Source organism: Pseudonaja textilis, chromosome 4 (genome assembly GCF_049901715.1).
Source record: "Pseudonaja textilis isolate UNSWEBS1 chromosome 4, rPseTex1.2, whole genome shotgun sequence".
Taxonomy (NCBI): domain Eukaryota; kingdom Metazoa; phylum Chordata; class Lepidosauria; order Squamata; family Elapidae; genus Pseudonaja; species Pseudonaja textilis.
Window position 1 is genome coordinate 80,200,628 of NC_141993.1, and position 26,051 is coordinate 80,226,678.

Here is a 26,051-nt window from a genome sequence, read left to right on the forward strand (position 1 = left end):
TAGTGGGGAATGGGAGGATATCCTGCCAGAGGTGAAGAAGTTTCTTGGATGAGAAGTGAAATGTCTTCAAAAGAAAAAAAAAACTAAAAACGCCAGTTGCCTCCTGAAAAAGCACCTTTGGGACCACCATGACCTGGATGACTGAGAATCTCTACAGCTTATCATCAGTGCTAGGTTGTATTTGATACATTGGTAGGCAAGAATTAATTTTGCAGAAATAAATACACCATATTTATTTATTTTTATTTATTTATTTATTTTTGTCAATTGCTTACAAGGTAATAGGTATAAGTAAAAACATAGTTATGAATACATGGATACATATAAGAAAAATAAATAAAAATAAAACAATGGGACAGGGACGGTAGGCACGTTGGTGTGCTTATGCCTGCCCCCTACAGACCTCTTAGGAAAAGGGTGAGGTCAATAGTAGACAGTCTAAGGTTAAAGTTTTTGGGGTTTGGGGAAGAAACTACAGAGTCGGGTAGAGTATTCCAGACATTGATCACTCTGTTGCTGAAGTCGTATTTCCTGCAATCAAGCTTGGCGTGATTAACCTTGAGTTTGTATCTATTGTTTGCTCTTGTGTTGTTATGGTTGAAGCTGAAGTATTCATTGACAGGTAGGACATTGCAATGTATGATTTTATATACTATACTTAGATCAGACCGAAGGCGGCATAGTTCTAGGTTTTAATGATAATGATTATGATAATGATAATGAATAATAATGAAGTGGTAAGAATTTATTTCCTGCCTTGCTGGCCTGCTATACAGAGAATGCTCTTTTCTAAACAGTGAAGAACATGTTGGGATAAATTGATAGGTATCAAGTGTAAGAAATCAGGCAGAGGTGGTATTCAGCAGGTTCTAACCAGTTCTGGAGAACCAGTAGCGGAAATTTTGAGTAGTTCAGAGAACCAGCAAATACCACCTCTGACTGGCTCTGCCTTCATCTATTCTTTGCCTCCTGAGTCCCAGCTGATTTGCTGGGTCTTGTTTTGTTGCCCTGCACAGGAGAACAGAGCTGGAAAGCAGGTTAGTGGGGTGGGGGGAATGGGATTTTGCAGTAACCTTCCCCCAGGAGTGGGGAGGGAATGGAGATTTTACAGTCTCCTTTCCCCGCCATGCCCACCAAGCCACACCCACCAAGCTACGCCCACAGAACCGGTAGTGAAAAAAAATGAATTCCACCACTGAAATCATGAAACCCAGGCAGTTGAATATAAAGGTTTATTGCAAGCTTAAGCTCTCTACAAGAATCTGAACTACGAATGGTCCAAGCAAATTGACAGTATATAAGAGTCAATGGAATTCAAGGTGGGTTGGACTTAGATCTCTTGTGCAAAGGGACTTGAGGCTGATGATGCATTTGACCCTTCCCTCAGGCTCAGCCTGGTTATTTCCTACAAAAACCTTGTATTCTCTACCCTTTTTTGGAGTTGAGCTAATATGAAAGGAATCAATTCCAAAATGAAAACACACACACAAATAACTACTAATATTTAACCAAGTTACACATTTTAAATAGTGTAGGGCTCCTTCACTAGTTTCAGTTACAGGTAGTCCCCGACTTACCACCAACTGTGATCAAAGTTTCCATTACTAAGTAAGGCAGTGAGCCATGCCTGATTTTTATGATCTTTTTTGCCATGGCTGTTAAAAGAAATACTGCAACTGTTACGTGAATCATGCTGATATTAAACAAATCCTGCTCCCCCCACTGACTTTACTTGTCAGAGGATGTCATTCCATGTTGCAAATGACAATAGTGTGATCCTGTGATACTGTAATCATTGTAAATGCATGCTGTTTTCCCCGTGTCCAAATTTTGATCCAGAGACGGTTGGGAATGCTACAACAGTCCTAAGTGCAAGGACTGGTCGTAAGTCAAGGATTGCCTGTGTTCCTCAGAATTAATAAGAGGTATATTAGTGAGTAGTACTGTAAATTTCCATATGACATTCATAGTTTTCACAGTTACCAGATAGTTGAGAATAACATATATACATTTCCCATGTTTCTCTACTAAATAGAGGTTTTATTCTTAGTTTGAAGAGCAAATTAGCATGGTTGAATCAATGCTATTCATAAGGATACGTTCATAGCATCTGAATATGTGAAATTAGGTATCCAGTTCTTTAGATCTCCTTGTAACCCACCCAGCATGAGTTTCATAGGGGAAAGCAAATTCTGATAAGAATGCATGTATAACTTTTTCTGCAGAAGTTCTGTTAGGTGATTTTAGAATCATTCATCAATAATGTGTTTTATTTCATCTCAAAATGTGTTAGGTAGGCTGAGAAGGGGCACCCATTGATTGCCAAGTTGGACTTTGCACAGGTAGTCCTTGACTTACGACAATGGTTGAGCCCAAATATTTCTATTGCAAAATTGAGACATCTGTTAAGTGAATTTTGCCCCATGTTAACCAACTTTCCTGTCACAGTTATAAAGGGGATGACTGCAGTTGTTAAGTTAATGACCCAGTTGTTAAGTGAACCTGGCTTCCCCATTGACAGAAAGTTGCAAAAAGTGATCACGTGTACCCTGGAGCACTGCATCTGTCATAAATATGAATCAGTTGCCAAGCATCTGAATTTTGATCACATGACCATGAGGATGCTGCAATGTTCGTAAGTGTGAAAAATAATTGTTAGTCACTTTTTTCAGGCTCTGGTAACTTTGAATGGTCATTAAACATATTGTTGTAAGTTGAAGACTACCTGTATTTCTCACCTGAAATTCAGCTTGATGGCATTTTCCACTGTCCTGAATTGTGGAAAGGCAAAGAGAACATTCAAAATCATAATATCTGCCACACAATACGTTTATGGATGCCTGGTCTTAAAAATGTTCTACTTAAATTGTATATTCTTCCTAACACTTTAGAGATGTGTTTTTTTTCTCCACAAGATAGATTGGTTATTAGTTTGGGAGCTTGTCAGAGCAACCGACTGCATTCTCAGTGAGCACAGTGAGAACATGAGGCAGATAAATCTTTTCATTGAGGCTCCCTGGGAATAATCCAGACATTATTTATGAAGGATTCCCCCAGGAATCTTGTATCGCTTGAAACAGCCATCGCTACAGGCTCGCTTCTGGTATTTTGCTAAGGACATCATCCTTCACCCAAGGGACCATATCATAATTAACAATACAATGTCCTGTCTCCTCTGCTCTATGGCTTTCTCTAGCTCTACACACTTCCCCATCCTAAAAGATGGAACTCAACCACCAGGTATTGTCTGGGCAGGAACAAAACAATTGATGTGTGGATCAAGCTTCAGTGGGTTAAATATTTATTTATTAATTTAAATGTATTTATTACATTTGTACGCTGCCTGTTGTGGTTCATCCAGGTCACCCATCCTTAGATGATTCACAAGCCTTAGCAGTCTCGGAGTTTCCTGCTCAATTAGCACTTCAATCCCAACACAGAGAGTCCTGATCAACATAGATAGTAGTAAGGAAATCCTGGCAAGAAATCTGCCAGAGGGAACCCTTCTAGAGTATGAACAGTTGTCACCAGAGGTGGTATTCACCAGGTTCTGACCAGTTTGAGTAGTTGAGAGAACTGGCAAATATCCCCTCTGACTGGAGATTTTACAGTATCCTTCCCCTGCCACACCCACCAAGCCACGGCCACAGAACCGGAAGTAAAAAAAATTGAATCCCACCACTGGTTGTCTCTGACAACTGCGCCTCCCAAACCCCTCCTCAGATAACAGATAATCAGAGTTGGAAGGGACCTTGCAGGTCATCTAATCCAGGGGTCGCCAACCTTTTGGACCTCAGGGACCACCAAACTCATAATTTTAGATCCCAGGGACCACTAACTGGTTCTGTGGGCATGGCCTAATTTGTGGGTGTGGCTTGGTGGTCATGTGACTGGCTGGGCATGGCTTGTATGTAAGTATAAATATTTATATAAATATTGATTTTTTTATAAAAAAAGAGCAACTTTTACCCAAAATCAGGCAAAGCAGGCAGGCAGATTGAGTTGCTCACAGAATCACAGATTCATTCAGAAATCTATCTGCCGTTGGCTAGCTCAGTCTGTCACATAAAATTTGCTTGCAAGCAAACTCATAAAATTTGCTAGCAAGCAAGCTCACAAAATTAACACACAACATACCATGCATGTAAACATCTGGCAACTCCAAATCTCGACCAACAAATGTTCTGTCCTACACATTGGTAAAAAAAAAAAACAGTACACCAAATACAAACTTGGCGGATATGACCTAGTTGATTATCCTCACTCTGTCAAGGACCTTGGAGTTCTCATATCAAATGACCTAAGCACCAGAGCTCACTGTAACAGCATTTCCAAAAAGGCATTAAGAGTTGTAAATATAATCTTATGAAACTTCTCCTCCAGAAATATCAAATTGTTAACTAGAGCATACAAAACTTTTGCTAGACCAATACTCAAATACAGCTCATCAGTCTGGCATCCGCAATGCATATCAGACATTAATACAATCGAGCGAGTCTGTAAGGGGCATGCATAAGTGCACCATTATGCCTACCAAACCTGTCCTATTGTCCCCATTTATTCGTAGCTATTTCCTCTATTCTTACTCATGTTTATACTTATATCTATTATCTTGTAAGCAATTGACAAATAAAATAAAAGAAATTAATAAAAGAAATAAATATGATCCAGGTGTCTGGGGGCACTTCCAGCATTTAGCTGATTTATCTTTAAACATCTTTGCCAGTTTTGCTGGTGCAAAGTACCACATATAAAACATCTTATACAGGTTTTCTTCACATGCTGTCAATATTGTTAATTTATAATTTCTTTCCCACTTCTGCCATTTATCTAATTCTATAGTATACCCCAAAAAATTTGCCCATGCTATCATTGTTCCTTTTACTTGTTTTTCTTCTAATTTGACACCTAATAAATAACAGTAAAGTTTTTAATCAGCTTATCTTCTGTTCCTATTAGTTTTTTATCCAATTCTGTCAGTTCCTTATAAATACCTTCAGTTTTAATGTCTTTTTCATATCTTGATTGTATTTGCATATATGAATATCATTGCACATCAACCCCTTGTTCATTCAATTCTTGTTTAGTTTTGAGCTCACCCTTTTCATTTAATATATCACTTAATCATTTATTAATATACTATAATTATTTATATACTGTAAATATATATTAATAACATTATCATTTAATCATATGCTGTAAATATTAAAAAATAAAAAATAAAAAAAGAAGTTTTCTATATTTCTATGTGGGTTGTGTGTATATGTTTACTTCTCTTTTCATATACCAAATAAGTAAATAATAATTGAGACTGTTTATATTGTCTTTGGGTAGTTTAAGCTGTTCACATATCTTCATGTCCATGCACAGCCTTGAGTTGACTTCATTAGTAGTAAGGGAACACAGATTACATGTATTGGTTGGATGGTATGTTGTAGTTTTGGAATTAAACGCTCCCCAAAACAGCTAAACTATAATTATTAACCCTCAAAAATTATTCATTTTTATCCTTTTATAGTGAAGTGGCTTGATGATTTAGATACAGATAATATTTCAAGTTTCAGATAATAGATAATCAGAGTTGGAAGGGACCTTGTAGGTCATCTAGTCCAACCCCCAGCCCAAGTGGGAGACTCTACACCATTTCTGACAAATGACAGTCCAATCTCTTCTTGAAAGTCTCAAGTGATGGCGCTCCCACAACTTCCAAGGGCAAGCTGTTCCATGGGTTGATTGTTCTCACTGTCAGAAAAATTCTCCTTATTTCCAGGTTAAATCTCTCCTTGTTCAGTTTCCATCCATTATTCCTTGTCTGGCCTACAGGTGCTTTAGAAAATAGCTTGACCCCTTCCTCCTCTCTGTGGCAGCCCTTCAAATATTGGAAGACCTCTATCATGTCTCCACTGGTCCTCCCCATTACATTCCTTGTATGTTTTAGCCTCCAATCCCCTAATCATCCTGGTTGCTCTTCTCCGTACTTTTTCTAGAGTCTCAACATCTTTTTTATAATGTGGTGAACAAAACTGGATGCAGTACTCTAGGTGTAGTCTTACTAAGGCTTTATAGAGTGGTATTAGTACTTCCCTTGATCTTAATTGTATCCCTCTGTTAATACAACTTAGGATTGCTTTAGTTTTTTGGCTGATGCTGCACACTGCTGGCTCATATTTAGCTGGTAGTCTACATTATGTTTCATTAAATTGAAATTTCCCCATCAGTTCCTCGAACATAAAGAGGTAAAGTTATCAAAACTTTCATCAGATGTCTAATGTTTGGAACATGAGATTGACTGTCAGAACAATTTAAAGAAAATTAAACTTTATTTTTTCTCCATACTCCACTGAGAGCTATTTGAGTCTTTGTTAGGCATACTAAGCTTTTAAATGAAGTCAAGTCACTGTACAATACGTCTTTGTGTGATCTGGTTGCTGGTGATGAGCAGTTTCTTCCATCATTGTCCATCTAAGGATAGATTATGACTGGTCATTACTGAAGGCACACTGTTAACATGATGATTCCGTATTTTATTGTACTGCATTGAAATATATTCTGTATTTTTTCACAGCCCTCTTATGACATCACTGATTTTCCTGCCACCAGAATTCAGTGATGTAGAAATGTAGAAAAACATTCAATATAGGTTAAAAAAGCAAGGCTACCATCAAAAACACAAAAGCCAAAGGCTTCTCTTCTATAAAGCCATATCCAGGGATGCATAATCTTGATCTTGCCTTGCCTTGAATACGTAAAATATCTGCTAAGGTTATTGACATTCTTCTGATGATCCCATGATTTTTTTCTTATTTTTATAAAAATAATACAAACAAATAATACAAATAATACAAACATAATACATATAAATCTAAATACAAAAAAGGGGGAAAGAGGCAAAAAAAAATTACAGTGCATTCCCCTCCAAGACCATTTTATCCCTTATATTTCTTCTTCTGTAACAACTAAAAAATATACAGTATATTTCCAATTGTGCCTTATCCCCTCCAAAACAACATATATTCTTGAACAGGTTTATTCCCTTTGCCTTCTACCAACACTGTTTTTATAAAATCCCCCATATTTCATTATATCCCATAACTTGATCTCATGGTTTGCATCAAATTGTATTGGTAATATTTTGCTGAAGAAAGAAAGAAAAACTCTTATTCGTTGCTCCCGTTTCAAATTCTAATAAGGCTATTTGTTTTTCTTAGCCTAAGAAGGAGGAAGGGACAGAGGAAGGAAGGAAGGAAGGAAGGAAGGAAGGAAGGAAGGAAGGAAGGAAGGAAGGAAGGAAGGGAGGGAGGGAGGAAGGGAGGGAGGGAGGGAGGGAGGGAGGGAGGGAGGAAGGTTGGTTTAATTAGTATTTAAAACAAATCATTATCAGATGCTAGAAACACAAACTTGATTTTTTTTGACAAAGACAAAGAGGCAGATGACCTTTTTTTAATAATGCATTCCCCAATTAACCACTCCTGCATGTTTGTTGGATGATACCAAGAAATAAAACAACTTCGGAGGAATGATAATAGTCCCTGAGAGTAAGGATGACATCATGTTCTCCCAGAGTATCCTTTTGGCTTAATGATGTGATTACCATTATTTCTGATGTTCAGGCTATAAGTGACATTGATTAGGGAGAGGAAATGGTATCAAAGTTTTAGAAGTTCAAAAAGAGCCCTGGGAAGAATGTATTAATGGGAAGAAAGACATCTGAAATGAGTTAAAATGTGGGTGATGAGTAGCCCCGGAATGCTGACCTCCATTTGGAAGAGGAAAGCAGAAATGAACCAGATGATAACTGATGTACAATGCAGCTACTTCTACCATCAACTCAAAATTCTAATTCCAGATCCCTTTTATCTAGTAATGAATTCTAGTGATTCTAGTAATGAAACTAAAATCAAACTATTACTGGAAACACTGGTTTAAGTTTAAGCAGTGATGCTTCTGTTAAGAAAAGTAATGTTCAAGAATCAAAGTAACCCCAGCAGATCAAGAAAATATGGACAGGGAAAAGATTTTAGCCTGGCTTTTTTGCTAAAGAATATAAAGATAAAGGTTTTCCCTGTCTTGTCAGACTCTAGGGAGCACTGCTTTATCTTCATTTCTTAGTCAAGGGAGCCAGAATTGTTTGAATACATTCCTGTGTTCATGTGGCCAGAGTGAATATATGCTGAGTGCGCAGAACTCTTATTACTTTCCCACTGAAATGGTACCTGTTAGGGATACACCCTAGCAGAATCTGCATGGCAGTCAGGCAGGCAGGCAAAAATATGTGAGATAAACGTTTTTGTAGCTTACACTCAGTAAAACAGATACACAGTGCTAATTAAATAGTTTATTCCGGTAAGAGTTATAGCATAGTCAAACAGTCCATATATCATTCACTAGTTCAGTCCATCCGGGATTATTCAGTTGCAAATTCCAGTGTCGAAAAAGAGAGGTCAGTAAACTTACAAATATCAGTCCAGTAATATATCTCCTTGCAGTAGAGATATGAAGAAGTCAAAAACTCCTCTCTTCCTTCAGCAACTCAGCAGTAGGGGAAACACGCAGTTAACAAACCATCAATCAATCCATGCAATCCAGTAATTGTCAGGTTCTCTTGCTCCCTCTTATGGTGGTTTCACACCACACCCAAAATTACATGCTTTGCAGTTTTAAAGTGACACACACTTAAACTTACAATCATAGTTTATATATATTATTTTACCCAAACTACATTAGGTAACCTATGTTATTCCTAACATTCTCCCCTTTTGGGTAATATAATAATATATATATCTATTTACAACCTTAACCCATAGTCATCACAACTCTCTTTGTGTTTTACTGCACCTTGGGCTTTTGTAAACTGATCAGCAATATTTTGTTCAGTCATACAATATTCCAATCTTATTAAACCATCCTTTACAGATTGCCTTACATTCAGATATCTAAGATCTGTATGCTTAGATCTCGTTTTTACAGCAATATTTGTAGCCATCTGTATGGCTGCTTGATTGTCCTCATACACAACAATGGAATCATTAACAGTTAATCCCATATCCAACAACAACTGTTTATACAGAATTAAATCAGTACATAATAAGGATAGACATGAAAATTCTGCTTCCATTGTTGACATACTTATGTGTTGCTGTCTAATTGACCTCCAACCAATCAATGCTTTTCCTAGTAGTATAGCCATTCCTGAAGTTGATTTCCTAGTGTTTATATCTGTTGCAAAACTTGCATCAGCATATGCACTTAAAATCAAATCATCTTTTGGCTCCAAATACAGTGCATAGTGCATTGTCCTTTTAAGATATCTTAAGATACGTTTTGCTGCTTGCCAGTGTCGTTCAGCGGGTTCAGCGTTGAATCGAGTCAATTGATTAACGCTATAGGCAATATCTGGCCTTGACCAATTACTAATGTACGATAGACTGCCAATTAGCGACTGATAGATAGTCTTATTGAATTTTGAACTCTGAGCATCAGTGCAGCAAAATTCCTGACTCATTGGAGTTTTTGCCGGTTTACAAAGTTCCATCTTATATATTTTTAGTAATTGATAAATCTTATCCTCTTGAGATATCTTATAGCCACCATTGGTTTTATTTATTGTCAATCCGAGATACTGTTTTATCTCTCCTAATTGCTTTAATTTTATCCTCTTACCTAATAATGATATTATTTCAGTAGCTTCATTATTAGTTTTTGTAATTAAAGCAATATCATCTGTAAACAACAATAATAATGACACTATTCCATTTGTCTCTCTTTTAAATAAACATGGATCAGCTAAACCTGCTTTAAACCCTATATTGTTTAACTCCTTAACAATATATTGGTTCCATTCGTAACCAGATTGTTTTAATCCATAGAGACTCTTTTTAAGTTTCCAACAGTCATTATTAGTTTTATCATCCTTAATTCCTACAGGTTTCTTTAGGTATATAGTGTGCTGCAATGGTGCATGCAGATAGGCAGTTTCTACATCTAAATGATTTATGATATAGTTTTTCTTAGCTGCCCACACTAAAGCTGCTCTCAAGGTTGTTGCTTTTAGACTCGGTGCAAATACTTCATCATAATCACATGCAGTTTGATTAAATCCTTGAGCTACCAACCTAGCCTTATGGGTAACAGTCCCATTTTTACCTGTTTTTAATTTAAATATCCATTTGCATCCAATGGACTTTTCACCTGGAGGTAATTTAGCATTCTCATAGACTCCCATCTGTTTTAATGAATTCAGTTCCTTTTGCATTGCTGTATGCCAATTCTCTTGATCCTTTGCAGGATACATTTTTAGTTCTTCCACAGTAGCTGGAATTTTACTAACCTGGCAAACTACACTTGGTTGGTACCTATCAGGTGGTCTGCTTTCACGAGTTGACCGTCTAGGTAGTACAGGGCTTACAGGTGGACTTTTATCTATCACCTGTTCCTGGTTATCTATTTCTTTCTGTTTTGGTCCTATTTGCTCTTCCTTTACTTCCTCTTTAATTGGACTTTTCTTATTACTGATATGGTGGTTTGGTCTTTTGTAGGTTTCTATAATTACATCTTTATTCGAATCTTGCTCCAGTTTTTCCCACCCTACATGTTCCAGGAATTGTGCACTAGCACTACAATAAATTCTAGTTGTATCCTCTTCCCAGAACCTGTAAGATTTATGGTTAGATTCATAACCTACAAAAAATAATCTTTTAGCCCTATGCTGTCCCTTATGTCTCAGTTGTGTAGGAATATGCACCCATGCTGGTGCTCCAAATGTGTGCATGTAGCTTAGGTCAGGTTTTCTACCATGCCACCGTGTGAATGGTAATTCACCTGTTGTTGAGTTAACAACATTATTCAATATATGATTACCACACATTATTGCTTCTCCCCACAAATTTTCAGGTAATCCTGAATCCGACAACATAGTACGAGCCATTGCCTGTAGTGTTTGGCCTCGTCTTTCTATAAAGGAATTATGTTGTGGCCTATATGGTGCAGACCTTTTATGTTCTACACCTGCCATCTTCAGTCTATTTTGGAATTTATTATTTATAAATTCCGTACCATTATCAGTTACAAGAGTTACTAGTTTCCTTTTAGTTTTTCTTTCTGCAAACTTCAACCAATTAAAGAAATTCTGATATATTTCCGTTTTACTCTTCATTAAATAACAGAAACCATATCTAGAATAATGATCCATTATACTTAATATATAACGAGCACCTCCCACACTTGGTTTTTTAGGACCTATAATATCAGCAAATACGACCTCTAGAGGCTCCTTAGTTTGAAATCTATTAACTCTATTTGCTGGTATTACCTTGCTTTTTTCTCGACTGCAAGCATTGCAGTGCAAATACTTACTGCAAGGCTTCAGTTTTACACCTTTAGACAGTTCAACCGTTTGCTTGAGCATTTTAAAATTTATATGCCCTAAACGTCTGTGTAACAAATGTATGCATTCATCATGAGGTTTAACGTTATTATACATTGTGTTAGCCACCTCTAATTGATTATCATTTAACACATACAATTCACCTTTTAAAGTTGCAGTCACTTTTTTACCTTCCTTTTCTATTATGCAGTTTTCTCCCCTAAAGGTAACTACATAACCTAGTTTAATCAAAACTCTAACCAAAAGCAAATTAAACTTAAGTTGTGGTACATATAACATTTTTACATTTTCTTGTATGCAAGAACAATATGCAGTACCTTCAGCTTTTGCTTTAAGTTTCCAACCATTAGCTAACGATATCTGCTGTGAATTCATGGACATCTTAATAAATCTTTTCTTATCTTTTGTTATGCAGTGCGATGCTCCACTATCTACAACCCAAAAATTATTATTGTTCACAGTTTGGTTGCTATACATGGCTAACTCTAAGCATTTTTTATCCTTTTGATGCCTTTTAGCATTCTGGCTGGCATTGTGGCGTTTTGCTTTCTTGCAGAATCTAGCCAAATGTCCTTTTCTTCCACAATTAAAACATTTTCTAATTGTGTAGGCTGACGAAGATAATTCCTCTTCTTGTGGTTGTTCCCTTCTGAGTTGATCCCTTTCAAGCCTTCTCCTGGCTTCTTCAATTAATCTGCCAGTAATGTCAGTTAATGTGAGGTTATCTTTTGGCAGAACTTCCAGCGAAGTTACATAGTCGTCATAGCTCTCATCTAATGAAGACAAAATTATATAAACCTGATGTAGTTCAGTGAAGATAAGCTCTTTTTCATGCAGCTCCTGAAAAATCCTCTTCATAGTGTTTATATGAGTCAACATGTCTCCGTTCTTTTGAAGATGTGTTCTGAACAGCTTCCGTGTAAGATTTATATGTGCTCTTACACTGTCTCGAACATAAATCTTCTTTAAATTCTCCCAGCACTTAGCAGCTGTTTCTTCTCCACGAATATGGACAAGCTGCTGGTCACAGAGTGTCAGTCCTATTATACAGAGAGCTTGCTCATTCTTCAGTTTATATTCTTGTATTTTCTGGGCATCATCTTCATCCTCCAGATCCCAAGCATCTACCTCTGGTGGGTTTTGAATTATACTCCACAAACCTTCTCTGCGTAGAAGTAGGCTGCATTTCATAGACCATGAAACATAGTTTGTTCCATCCAGTTTGGATATTAGAGACAAACTTGGTAAATTGACTTCTGCCATCTTTCTCTGGATATTAAACTATAATTAATAAAACACAGCTGTCTGTTTACAGTATTGTGTAACTACACTAACTCTCACTTTATATAAGCCTGTTATATCCTGGTTAGTCTGACTGTGCAGCTGGGCCCATAACCAGTGTTAGGGATACACCCTAGCAGAATCTGCATGGCAGTCAGGCAGGCAGGCAAAAATATGTGAGATAAACGTTTTTGTAGCTTACACTCAGTAAAACAGATACACAGTGCTAATTAAATAGTTTATTCCGGTAAGAGTTATAGCATAGTCAAACAGTCCATATATCATTCACTAGTTCAGTCCATCCGGGATTATTCAGTTGCAAATTCCAGTGTCGAAAAAGAGAGGTCAGTAAACTTACAAATATCAGTCCAGTAATATATCTCCTTGCAGTAGAGATATGAAGAAGTCAAAAACTCCTCTCTTCCTTCAGCAACTCAGCAGTAGGGGAAACACGCAGTTAACAAACCATCAATCAATCCATGCAATCCAGTAATTGTCAGGTTCTCTTGCTCCCTCTTATGGTGGTTTCACACCACACCCAAAATTACATGCTTTGCAGTTTTAAAGTGACACACACTTAAATTTACAATCATAGTTTATATATATTATTTTACCCAAACTACATTAGGTAACCTATGTTATACCTAACAGTACCTATTTAACTACTCACATTTGCAACACTTTCAGACTGCTAGGTGAGCAGGAGCTGGAACAAATGACGGGAGTTCACCCCATCATACGGCACTTGGTTGGTCTATATTTCATGATAATGGATTTCTGGAACACCTTTGGCAATGTATTTTTAAAAGTATATTAAAAGTTTAAAATTGCCCAATGGCTGAATAGCTGGATTCCCTATAGCTGGCTGGTTTATAATAAAACATATTAAATTATTTCATATATGTGTGTGTGTGTGTGTGTGTGTGTTTGTGTTTACACATAAGACTTACACACACTCACACTCACACGCATACACTATTTTAACTTGCCAGATCCATGTTTGTCTGCTGGAACATCTCAAGAGTTGCTACAAGGATTTAGGAGTAAAACTACAATGTTTTAAAGTTGTGCTTCTTTTGCATGTTTTGGTCAACTTAAAAGAAAATCAGGGCATTAATGGTGAATTCAGTTGACCCATTTTAAGCTCCACTCAATTCTAAAAATGGACAATAGTTTAGTCCTAGCCATTATGATAAAATCACCTCATGATTCTTGCAGGATAAATGAATTGAAAAAGAAAACCCTTCAAAATGCAACCACTATTTAGATTATCCAACCCTATTTGTAAACTTAAAGAGCATCCATTGATGTTCAAAGTACAAATGGCTAGAAATAGGTTGAAATTTAAATTTTGAGTCTTACGGATAGTGTATTTCTTATAAGTACATATTGAATTCTTATTTAGATATGCCAGCACAGGACATTAATCAATATTATCTTCAGTGAAATGATGTTTGGTTAGGTCTCTGCTATTGATGTTTATTCATTTGTAAGTTTGTTTGTTTATTTAAAATGTGTATAATGCCCCAAACCCTGATAATTCTAGGAAGCTTATAAAAAATGTAATAAAGCAATCATAATCATAAAAATCTCATTTAAACAAGAAATCATCAGGCATTAGATCAAAATATTAAATGGCCTGGATAAAAGGACATATTTTGAGCCCCTCGAACAGTGTAATAAAGAGAAATTGCTTCAGTTTGATTAGTAATATTTTTTACAGATAAAGTACTACTGAAATAATTTATGCCAGAATGATAGAATTGATAGAACTGCTCCATTCAGTAAATTAAAACTGTTTACACTTACAGGTCTACTTAATGGGGGCGGGGGGGTGGGGGAAAGTCACTTACAAAATGATATATATTCCTTCTGTTTTACTGTAATATGTGCATTTTATCTGTTTCATGTTGTTTCATACTATTTCCATTTTCAGAACATTATATAGTTTTGATAACTTTCAGGTAATTGTCACAGAGTTGCTGTGAGTGAGTAGTCAGCTATATAAATTTTCTAAAATACATAAATAAAATAAATACATCACTGAATTACATGGTAAATCAGAAAATCATTAAATGAAAGAAATACTTTCCCATTCTATTTTTCCTTAGATGTTTGTTAATAAAGATGTATTTTATTATAACTCCAGGTGATTAAATAAAATAAAATGGTAAAAAATGGACAAAATCCTTGTCAGTTTTGGAAATTTAGGTGGTAACTTTGGGTAAACAAAGTTGTATATGGTTTCTTAAAAACTTTGCAGATAAATCCAAAATAAATGTTTTCTTTTTCTCTTAGCAGAAAGGAAAATTGTGACTTTGAATATTCAAACTCAGCCAACATATAAAACAATATCCAACGTTGTTGGGTATTTAAAAGGAGCTACAGTTCCTGGTAGGTTTATTTTGATTTCTTCGTGTGCTAGCTAACTTTTGCAAGTCACTTGACATATTTCTGAACAGGAACAGAATTTCACAACTTATTCTGGACTGTGGATTACACTTAACCTTCAAACTATACATAACAGCCTTTTATTTTTTGGACTTTGTCCTATATAGTTACCCAGACTGAGCACTTACACCTATCTGAAAAATAATTATGGGAGTTGAAATCCACACATTAAACATGCTAAGGTTGAAAAACATTGATGTAGACAATATATATCTTCTTAACACATTCCACATGGTGTACTTTAGTATACTGTGATTTAGTTTAACTATTTCATATCTGAGTAAGACTTCTGGTAGGAGTATCATTTGCCTGAAAGAAGATACCTTATACTACAGACCTTTAGCAAACAGAAAGCAAGAGACTATGATTGACAATTTCAACTCACTTTAAATACAGTGAGCTATTTGAGTTACTTCCAAAAATATAGTAATTACTAAAAACCAAGCAAGACACATCTAACCCCTTAAGATAGTTTAGATCCATTTTAGATGGTTGCTATAAGTACTTAGTCTTATGTCTTTTCAGATAGGTTCATTGGATGATTCACTATAAAATATTCTGCATTATAAATGATGTTGTTAGCTTGGGATTGCAAGCAAATAATGTTGAGGTCTTTAAAATACAAGTGATTCTTGAACCTAGCTGATTATTATGACAAACGATAGCTGTGACACAGCTTGCAAGAACGGGAAAAGTAACCAATATGATCAGTATTTGGAAGGACTGTTGGTTGTATTGATTAATCAGTAAAAGGATTTGCTTGCTGTATGTTTTTCAGATAGATACGTCATAGTTGGCAGCCACCACAGCAGTTTGCCTGGCTATAGTAGTGAACAATGGGCTCATGGCACAGCAGTAATTACTGCACTTATCCAAGCCTTGATGAGGAAGGTGAAGAAAGGTTGGAGGCCTGAGAGGACCATCATTTTCTGCTCATGGGGTGGAACCATGTTTGGCAAGATTGGTTCCTATGAATGGGCAGAGGTAAGAATGTTTACAGGGGATCTAGAGTTGCCAATATCAAGGATAAGAATTATTAATTGATAATTAATAATAATCCTGTCAGCATTCCAACTAATCACTCCAAACCAATAAACTCCAAGACAAACAGTTCATCAAAGTTCCATTTATTAGAGTTGTCATATTGGCACATGTCATGCCCATATTGGAGATTGACTCTGAGGGAGAGGAGGAACAGCTGACAGGGAGTGGAAGTGTGGCTCTGGAGGTTGTGGAGGAGGCTGGGCAGTCAGAGAAAGACCCAGGCCCATCCCCTCTCCATCCTAGGGTATAAAGGGAGGAGAGGATAAGGGAGAGATATGAATGGCATGGTCTATGGGGGAGGAAAGGGCCTTGATCCTCTTCATGGGCTGCAGCTGTGAGAACTGGTTAAAAGGGTGGACATGTGTATGGGCCAGTGCTGGAAACAAAGCATGGAAATAGTCTGTCATTCCTCTCTGAGTTTGGAGTCCTTCCCAGTGTGTGTTCTGATATCTGTGGACGTCTTCAAGCCCTTATCTTGCCTGGTTCCCTTAATTGCTTCAGTGTGGTTTGTGTTGTTTTATAATTTATAGGCATTTTTAGTTTAAACGACATTTCCTCCTTTTCATAACTACTTGTGGGGGAGGTTTTTTTGTCTCCAGACAAGGATATTTGGAGCTTTGAAGCAAAGTGAAGGAATAAAAGGGACTTCACCTGTTTTTGTGACTGAGTTTATTTTGTATCCCATCCTGGGTCATCACAGCACATCTGGGAAAACTCAAATCTGAGAGTTCCGGATTTTCCCTTCCCAGAAGAGAAATCAAAGATCCCTCCCCTGCACCCATCAGTCCATCACATGGCCTAGTCAAATCTTCATCCCAACTGGAGACATTCCTCCAGACACTCCTCTCCAAGTGAAGGGCAACATGTCCTTGACTCTTTGAGAAATAATGTTGTTGTGTCTAGTCTTCTACCCCACTATGAAATCCCCCCTCCCAAATTCCCAGACACTGAATTTGGCAGCCTCGAAGCTTCCAAGTAAAAAGTGGCTTCCAAGGCTCACATATCCCTTGCCCTATGGAACTTCCTGGTCTCCTGTTGCTAAATTTTATTCTCTGAGTATGTCCTTTTCTTCCTTCTCAGAGACATTTTCTAAAGATTCAGATGAGTGAAAACTAAGTCTAAGCTGCCTGACAACTTGTTTATGTGTTTGGTGATTGTACCCGGAAAGATGAATTAGTGGTATCTGTGAAGAAAAAGAGAGGGCCATGATATCTGAAAATTCCCCAGTTGTCCAGCTTTTATCAATTTCCATTATGATTATCATCTAAATCAGTATCTAATTAGTTGAGTGATGATACCAATGATTTTTCTCCTAGGCAAGAATAAAGAGTCATGTTGTTGTCACTGAAAAATGTAAGCTGTTATAAGTAGTTATAAGTACCTTTTAAAATATTAATGGTGTAAAGTACAGTAAATGTAAACTTTCTAAATATTTGTTTGAGCCGTGGTGGCATACTGGTTAGAATGCAGTATTGCAGGGTAATTCAGCTCACCTCCAGGAGTTCAATCTTCATCCTGGCTCAAGGTTGATTCAGCCTTCCATCCTTCCGAGGTCAGTAAAATGAGGACCCAGATTGTTAGGTGCAATATGCTGACTCTGTAAACTGCTTAGAAGGTCTGTAAAATGCTACGAAACAGTATATAAGTGCTTTTTGGTATGGCACCAAGAGTTTCAGTTTTCATCTTCATGGCAATCATTTTGTTTTTCCTCCAGAATCTTTTGACCTCAATTTGCAAAGCATGGTTGTTTTTCATCAATTCCACAGTCTCTTCATATCAGTGAACTTTCCCTTCTCTAGTGTGTTGTGTTTTAGGTGTTTATTAGCTTGAATTTTGAAATCCCACAAAACGTTGATTTCCTCATTTTTGCAAAAGGCGCTGATGCTCTTCAAACAACCAGACAATCAAAGCTCTTATGGAAAGATTTTGTTCTTTTTTTTTCATTTAATAATGCAATTGACATTTTAAATAAACATAGTAAAAATTAATGCAAGGTAAACTAGAGAAAAAAATAATAGAAGCTCAGAAGGTACAGAACAAAGAAAGAGTAAAGATATTAAAACACATGTAGATGAAAACTGATCATTTAGAGCTATTATTTTACATGAATTCAGGCAATTAATCAATATTTTAGAGCCGCCGCCTCCTCTAATTTGTAGCCAATTAAAATGTTCTTTAACAGCAAATAGATGATAAGTTGTGTCAACTGAATGTTGAATTAGCAAAAGGAAACAATTTTCTAGGTGCATTGTAGAATCCACTGAGAGTACAAGAATGGTTAATAACACCATCTGTCAGTCAATCAGTGACTAGAGGGAACTGGATAAATAAGCCATAAAGATAATCGAGGTAGGTGGCTAATTGGTACATGCCTTTTGGTCAGATCAAGCAATAAAACTTCCAGGAGAGAAAAAGGAAGTGGAGAATATTACAATTCAAGTCAGATATATACCAGCTTGTTGGATTTGAATAGGATGCTTTTTGTAGATTTTAGTTCTGCATTTAACACAATTCTTCTACATAGACTAGTGCCTAAACTTCTGGACCTTGGACTTTCTTATTCAACCTGCCTTTGGATTATGAATTTTCTGTCTAGCCACTCACAGAGGGTCAGATTAGGTAATCATACCTCTTCAGCCCTTATTCTTAACACTGGTACACCACAGGGTTGCATGTTGAGTCCCTTACTCTATACTCTTTATGTGCATGACTGTATTCCTACTCATGCTAGCAATACTAAATTTGCAGATGATACAACAGTGGTGGGACTCATCTCCAGGGGAGATGAGTCTGCCTACCGAGATGAGGTGGACCGGTTGCTTTCACGGTGTGGAGACAATAACTTGGTCCTCAACACCAATGAGACCAAAGAGCTTATAGTGGACTATAGAAGGAACAGATCAGACATCCAGCCCTTGCTTATCAATGGAGACCGAGTGGAGCAAGTGGCCAGTTTTAAGTTTCTGGGTATTACCATAAAAGAGGACCTGACCTGGGGTGCTCACATTGCAGCCCTGGTCGAAAGGACCCAGCAGGGATTATGCCACCTGAGATTTCTCAGAAAACAACAACTGAATGAAAAACTGCTAATGACCTTCTACTGCTGCACCATAGAGAGTATCCTAACTTACTGCACCTCTGTATGGTGTGCCAATTGCACAGTGGCAGATAGGAAAGCACTCCAAAGGGTTAACGTCATTGCCCAGATCATGGGTTGCCCTCTCCCCTCTTTGGAAGAGCTTTATAGCTTCTGCTGCCTTAAGAAAGTTCAACACATTCTCAAAGATCCATCTCATCCCGGGCACCCTTTTTTTTCAACTATTACCATCTGGCAGACCGTACAGAATAATAAAAACTAGGACAAATAGGCTGAAAAACAGCTTCTATCCCAGGGTGGTAGTTCTGTTGAATTCTACTGTATAGGGCAGTGTTGGTGTAGTGTCGAGGTTTTCAGTTCAATGTGTGGAGTGCGAAGGATGTGTGTTTGTGTTTATTTTCATAGTCAAGATGTGCACTAAAAATGGTGTTTGATTTCGTTGTACAAGGTGCAATGACAATAAAGTAAACTGACTAATACTATAAGCAGAATAAAAGTATATGTTTCATCTCTATTTTAAAGAAGCCGAGCAATTCAGTTTCAATTGACATTCATTGGTTTATTGAATTAGTATAGCCACCCATATCACCAAAAGTGACTCTGCAAGATGTACAACATAATTAAAACAATAAATAAATCCATAAAATCATTTCTTATTATTAATTTAAAATATAACTCTCAGCCACCTTAATTAAATAATGAACCAAGGATGACAATCATTCTTAGCCTTAAAGCTACAAATTTGATATGTATGTAACCGAATATATACCATACATTAAACAGTATTACATTTGGACTCTTTAAAACAACAGTGTGGTGATTTAGTTTAAGAACATAAAAATACCTTAACTGATTTAGGTAAATTCTCAGTATCTGTAAATAGATTTGTGTACATTCTGAGTTGGACTTGGTACAGAGTTTACACACTGAAAAAAAAATACAAACAGAGATCCGTCCTTAAGCCTCTCTTCTTGTAATGATGCAACATTCATAATACACTCTGATAAAAAAAACCACAACTGCCAGAAGTTCTGCAGAAATCAATCAATCAATCAATCATCTATATATTTTATCTATCCACAGACTAACCTAGTATTTTAGCCACACTGTTTTTATTCCATGCACTAGTTTTTTAAATTCAAAAGAATATTCTTTTTCTCATTAAAAAAACCCCAAAGCTCTTTATCAAAATAATAAAGATAAACGGAAGATAAAAGCAGCCAAAAAAAGAGTTTAAAAATAATAATAAAAAAGAATTAAAAGCATTCCACTAGAAAAAAGCAAAACAAAGTGGTTCAAGAGAGAAATAAAAAGATGGATGTTTAAAAGATACCCGAAGGACATTAGCATTGTAGGTCTAGTGTATCTCAGAGGACAGTTAATTCCACAAAACAGGAGAACTTTAGATGAAACTTTTCTCCATGGCATAAACTAACATTAGCCAAATCGTATGCAAAACCAGAAACTCCTCTAAAGGATTCTGAGCTGCTGATGCAAGTAAATAATGAGTAAATAAGGGTTTTAAAGTATAATGGGGGCATAATGGCTCACTGGTGAAAGATGCTGAACTTGTCAGTTGGAAATATGATAGTCTGGGTTTGAGACCTGAATGCCATGCAACAAGATAAGCTCTCGTTACTTGCCCTAACTCAGTTCAAAAGCACAAAAATGCGAGTAGATAAATAGGTACCACTTCGGTGGGAAGATAACAGTATTCTGTGCACCTCAGTATATAATCATGCTGGTCACATGACCATGGAAATGTCTTCAGAGATTGCTGGCTCGCTTGGCTAAGAAACGGAGATGGGCACTGTCCTATAGAGTCAGTCATGACTGGACAGAGGAAAACTTTATGTATAAAATTGCTGCAAAGACATGAGTCTTTGCATGTTTACTTAATAAAAACTTTGTCACCAAAAATTAATGTGCTTTTCTATTTCTCAGATTAACTGGGTGGGGGAAAATCTGAGAGAGGACTATTGCGGTGACCCAGGGTGGGATACAAAACAAACACAATCACAGAAAACAGGTGAAGCCCCTTTTATTCCTTCACTTTGCTTCCAAGCTCCGAATATTCTTGATGGAAGACAAAAAACTCCCACATAAACAGTTATAAGAAGAAGGAAAAAAGCAACACAAACCCGGCAAGATAAGGGCTGGAGGACATCCACAGATAACACACACTGGGAAGGATGCCAAACTCAGAGAGGAACCATAAACTCGACCTGCTTAGAGTAAAGACCCAGCCCACGGGCCTTGAGTTTGATACTCCTGATCTAATGGGTCCAGTCTCTAGGCACAAATATAGAAATCAAAGCCTGATCTCACAATGACAAAGGAATATCTTAGGAAACACAGTAGGTGCATATTTTCATAGGGATTTGAAGAAAATTTACAACTATAAACACTTTTCTTCCCCTTTTGCTCTATTGGTGGGGATTGCTTTTTCTAAGTAGATACTTTATAAATGAATATCATCCCCTGTAATCATGAAAGATGTACTTTCTGCTTAGCTTGCAAATTCTAATGGCAGGATTTTAAAGACCTGCCAGCTATGATAAAGCTGGACTGCTCTGAATCTGAAGTTACATAAAAAGTGTGCAGATATTATTTGGCCTGAGTGTAAGCAACGGAAAAGCATTACCAAAGGCTTATTCTTCTAACTGAACAATAAGCTTACAATAAGATGTGAAAAATATGAAAAGAGGGAACTGGTTGCAACCAGTTATCAAAAGGATTCTTACAATTGCCTGAGAGCAAAATTTCTTCAGTTCCACTTCAAATCACATCAAACTTAATTGTGTTATATCCCTTTTGCTCAATGTGAAGAATCTCTTCGTGGAACAAATACTTCATTACTAGGTAGGCAATGGGAAATAATTGAAATATGCCTTTGCTTTTAAAAAGATAACAAAATGACGGCACTTCCGGTTTGAAGGGCTTCGGCGACAGACAGAAATCTGCAATCGTGCATGGTTTCTGCCTGGGCTCGCCGCTGGAGTGCCCCGAGCCAGCTGGTTTCGGGGCTAAGCCACCCCGTTGAGGTGTTGAAGAAGGGGGAGACTGCCAGCAGGGTCGAGGAGAGCCACATCTCTCCTCAGCTGGTCAAACTCCCTTTCCCGAAGGCGGTAGGAGCGGTGGTCAGAAATGGCCATCTCAAAGAAGTACTCAACCGGAAAAGAATGTTCAGGAAGAAGATAAGAAGTGAAAGTTTTGGCTGACTGGGCTAAGTTGAAAAAGCAATAACTAAGGTACCCTGGAATTTAAATTTTACAAGAAATAACATCGGTCCCAAAAAAGATTTGGAAGCAGCGAAAGAAAGTGAAAAGGGAAAGGTTTGGCTTTTTTTTTCCTTCTCTCTCTTTCCTTATATTGACAATTAAGAATAAGAAATTGGAAAAATCCGCTTTGGCATCAACAGGCAATTAAGCTGAAAATATAACTAAATGCCAAAGGGACAATAAAAATTTCTGGATATTAAAACCTTTTTCTTCTATAAGCAGGAAGGGAGAGAAAAAGAATAACGGCAGGATCTGGAAGAGGGAGGAGACTGCCTGGACTTTAAAAGAATCTAAAGTAAAATTTCAATAAGACTTCTAAAAGATACATTTTAACTGAAACTTTGCAACTAAATAGTAACCCCAGGAAGAGAAAGTGGGAAAAAAAGAAAGAGCAAAAAAAACAGTTTGTATGTATTTGGATTACGTGGTGACTTTTGGATTTTTGGCTATTATATTTGAATGACTAAAATCAATCGGGTGGTTGTTTAAATTTTTTTACAATGGCATCACTTTTCGATGAATTGAAAATGGAACTTAAAAAGTGCAAAAAAGAGGCACAAGAAGGGAAGGGTTGCTTTGGCTTCATTTTTCAATTCTTAGAAATGGAGATTTGGAACTATGAGAAACAACAAGAAAAGACTGTAAAACAAGAAGACTGGGACAAAGAAGAAGCCATCTTTAATGAACAAGTAACTCTATGTGGGGAAGAAAAAGGAAAGGGGGGAAAGAGGATGGAGAATTTAAGATTTTAAAAAACAACCAAAGAAAAGAAAAAATAATTTGAAAAATATGTATAATACTGGAAAACAACAGAAAAGGGGAATACAGAAGAGGGAAGTAGACGTAGAGAGACAAAGGGATAAAAAGGGGAGGGAGAAGAAGAGAGGGAAGAAGGAAAGGAAAAGAAGTCACAAAGGTCCGGAGCAAGATATAAAGAAACAGGACCTATTTAGAGATGATGACTAAAAATTTAACTGAAAGGGGGATTCTGTAAAGGTACATGAGATTGTGTTGTTATATTTGAAATAGAAATAACTTTAGAAAATTGGAAATAACATATGATTAGAATGAGGGATAGAATGGTTAGTGTAACTTAGTGAAATGTTTGTGAATAAAGTAAATGAAATAAAATAAATGAGAAAATTGAATTAGGAAGGAATGGGAACACTTTAATTAGTCAATGTTTTATAAAATATAAGTGAAGGGGGGGAATTGATTATGGAAAGCTAATAATTGTTCCTATAGAGGTATGATATTTAATTGAAAAGTAATGTGAAAAATCTTAAGACTTTAATGAATTTTAATATTAGTGATAGAATTGAATTGGAATGGAATGTTGTTTTTATTATATACATTTATATATATATATTTTTTAAGAATATTGTGTGCAGTTTAAGAATGTACCAAACAGAATCCGAATGGAAGCTATGTATTATATTGAGTGTTATAACTTTAGGGGCATCATACTCCAATCAGTAACTATAGGAGAAATTTTGTTTAATGAGAAAAGATAATAGACAATTGAAACAGGACAGACAAAAAAAATAAATATAATGATTTGAATTGAGATGAAATAAATATAATAAAATTGAGGAAATTAAAAGAGGGGAGAAGCTATGTAAAAAATGTAAAATTATAATAAGATATGGAATAGAATATAAAAATGAGCATGAACTTGTAATTGTGTCTGCACGAAGAAATGTAACCCGGGATTATGTTGCTTTCAAAAAAGATGTTTTAATTGTGTTTCTTTTTGTGAAAACTCAAATAAAATTTACAAAAAAAAAAAAAAGATAACAACATGACAACATTGGAGAAACGATGGTATTCACATCTACAATATGGGGGCCTGGTTGGAAACATCAAGCACAATATAATTCCTATATTTGAAGCTTGATGAGGAACAGGGACATTTTTTTTCCAAAAAACAAAACAAAAACAAAAAGAGACTTCCTATTATTTCAGAGGAAGTAATGTTTTGATTCAATGCTTAGAACTGTAGTCATTCTTAAATCCTTCTGGCCTCATTTTTCATTTTGTTCATTTGAGAAATAGAATTATAACCCCACAAGAGAGAAATTAAAGAAAGACTTCCTTTCAAGTTCCTAAAATGATATTCTATAAAAATTGAATTAAATGTTATGTGAGGAATTAAAGTAGGTGGAAAAACATGGCTTGTGTTCCCCCTTTCCTACATTTCAAAGGACTATAACAAGAATGCAGGTCTTAATTAGGATCTGGCTTATTAATCATGTTTGTGTTTTAGGACCTTAGGAAAGTTCTCCAGAGGAATGCTGTGGCATATGTGAATCTCCATGATCCAATAAGAGGCGAAGGCATTTTATATTCCATAGCATCTCCTTCTGTTCAGCAACTAGTAATTGAAGTTACAAAGGTGAGTATCTTCTTGTATTGCATGTCTAATAGGAAGTAGGTGTGATATGACAATTCAAATTTAATGTAAGTTTTCAGGACAGTTCCAAAACTAATGGGCAAAAATGATAAATATAAATTAAATATTTAAACCCTGAAATGCTTATGGATAGTATACATTCCACCATAAAAATCAATATACCATGATAGACGCTCTTCTAAGTAAATTAAACCAACTAGCGGTACCTGAACACACTTGTAAGTGGATCATAAGCTTCCTAACAGACAGAAAGCAGCAGGTGAATACCTGTACAATCAGCATAGGGCCCCCCCAAGGTTGTGTGCTATCTCCACTTCTCTTCTCCCGATATACCAATGACTGCATCTCAAACGATCCATCTATTAAAATCCTGAAGTTTGCAGATGACACAACAATGATTGGTCTCATTCGAGACAACAACGAATCTACATATAGACAGAAGGTTATACAACTTGCCTCGTGGTGTAACCATAACAATCTGAAACTGAACATACTCAAACCCATAGAAATGGTGGTAGACTTTAGAAGAAACCCTTCCATACTACACCTCTTACAATACTAGACAACACAGTATCAACAGTAGAGACCTTCAAATTTCTAGGTTCTACTATATCACATGACCTAAAATGGACACCTAACATCAAAAACATCATCAAAAAAAGCACATGTTCTTTCTGCACCAACTCAGAAAGCTCAAACTGCCCAAGGAGCTGCTAATACAGTTCTACAGAGGAATTATTGAATCTGTCATCTGCACCTCTATAACTGTCTGGTTTGGTTCTGCAACCCAACAGGACAGACACAGACTTCAGAGGATAATTAGGACTACAGAAAAAACAATTACTACCAGCCTGCCTTCAGTCAAGGACCTGTATACTGCACGAGTCAAAAAGAGGGCTGTGAAAATATTTACAGACCCCTCACATCCCAGACATAAACTGTTTCAACTCCTTCCCTCAAAATGACACTATAGAGCACTGCACACAGAACAACTAGACATAAGAACAGTTTTTTTCTGAAAGCCATCACTCCGCTAAACAAATAATTCCCTCAACACTGTTCAACTATTTACAAAGTCTGCACTACTATTACTATTAATTT

The 26,051-nt window shown here is 36.5% G+C and overlaps 1 protein-coding gene across 21 annotated transcripts in view; it reads left to right on the forward strand.

Annotated features, from left to right (window-relative positions):
• NAALADL2 (N-acetylated alpha-linked acidic dipeptidase like 2) overlaps positions 1-26,051 on the forward strand; it is a 608,345-nt gene that overhangs the window by 378,916 nt on the left and 203,378 nt on the right. For 13 of the 21 annotated variants that reach the window (XM_087933494.1, XM_087933486.1, XM_087933492.1 and 10 more), the window contains 3 exons: positions 14,963-15,058; positions 15,894-16,099; positions 24,804-24,932. In XM_087933494.1, the coding sequence (XP_087789620.1) occupies positions 14,963-15,058; positions 15,894-16,099; positions 24,804-24,932 (431 nt within the window). The remainder of the gene's footprint in view (positions 1-14,962; positions 15,059-15,893; positions 16,100-24,803; positions 24,933-26,051) is intronic. The other 8 variants (XM_087933480.1, XM_087933485.1, XM_087933489.1 and 5 more) reach the window with 1 other exon arrangement.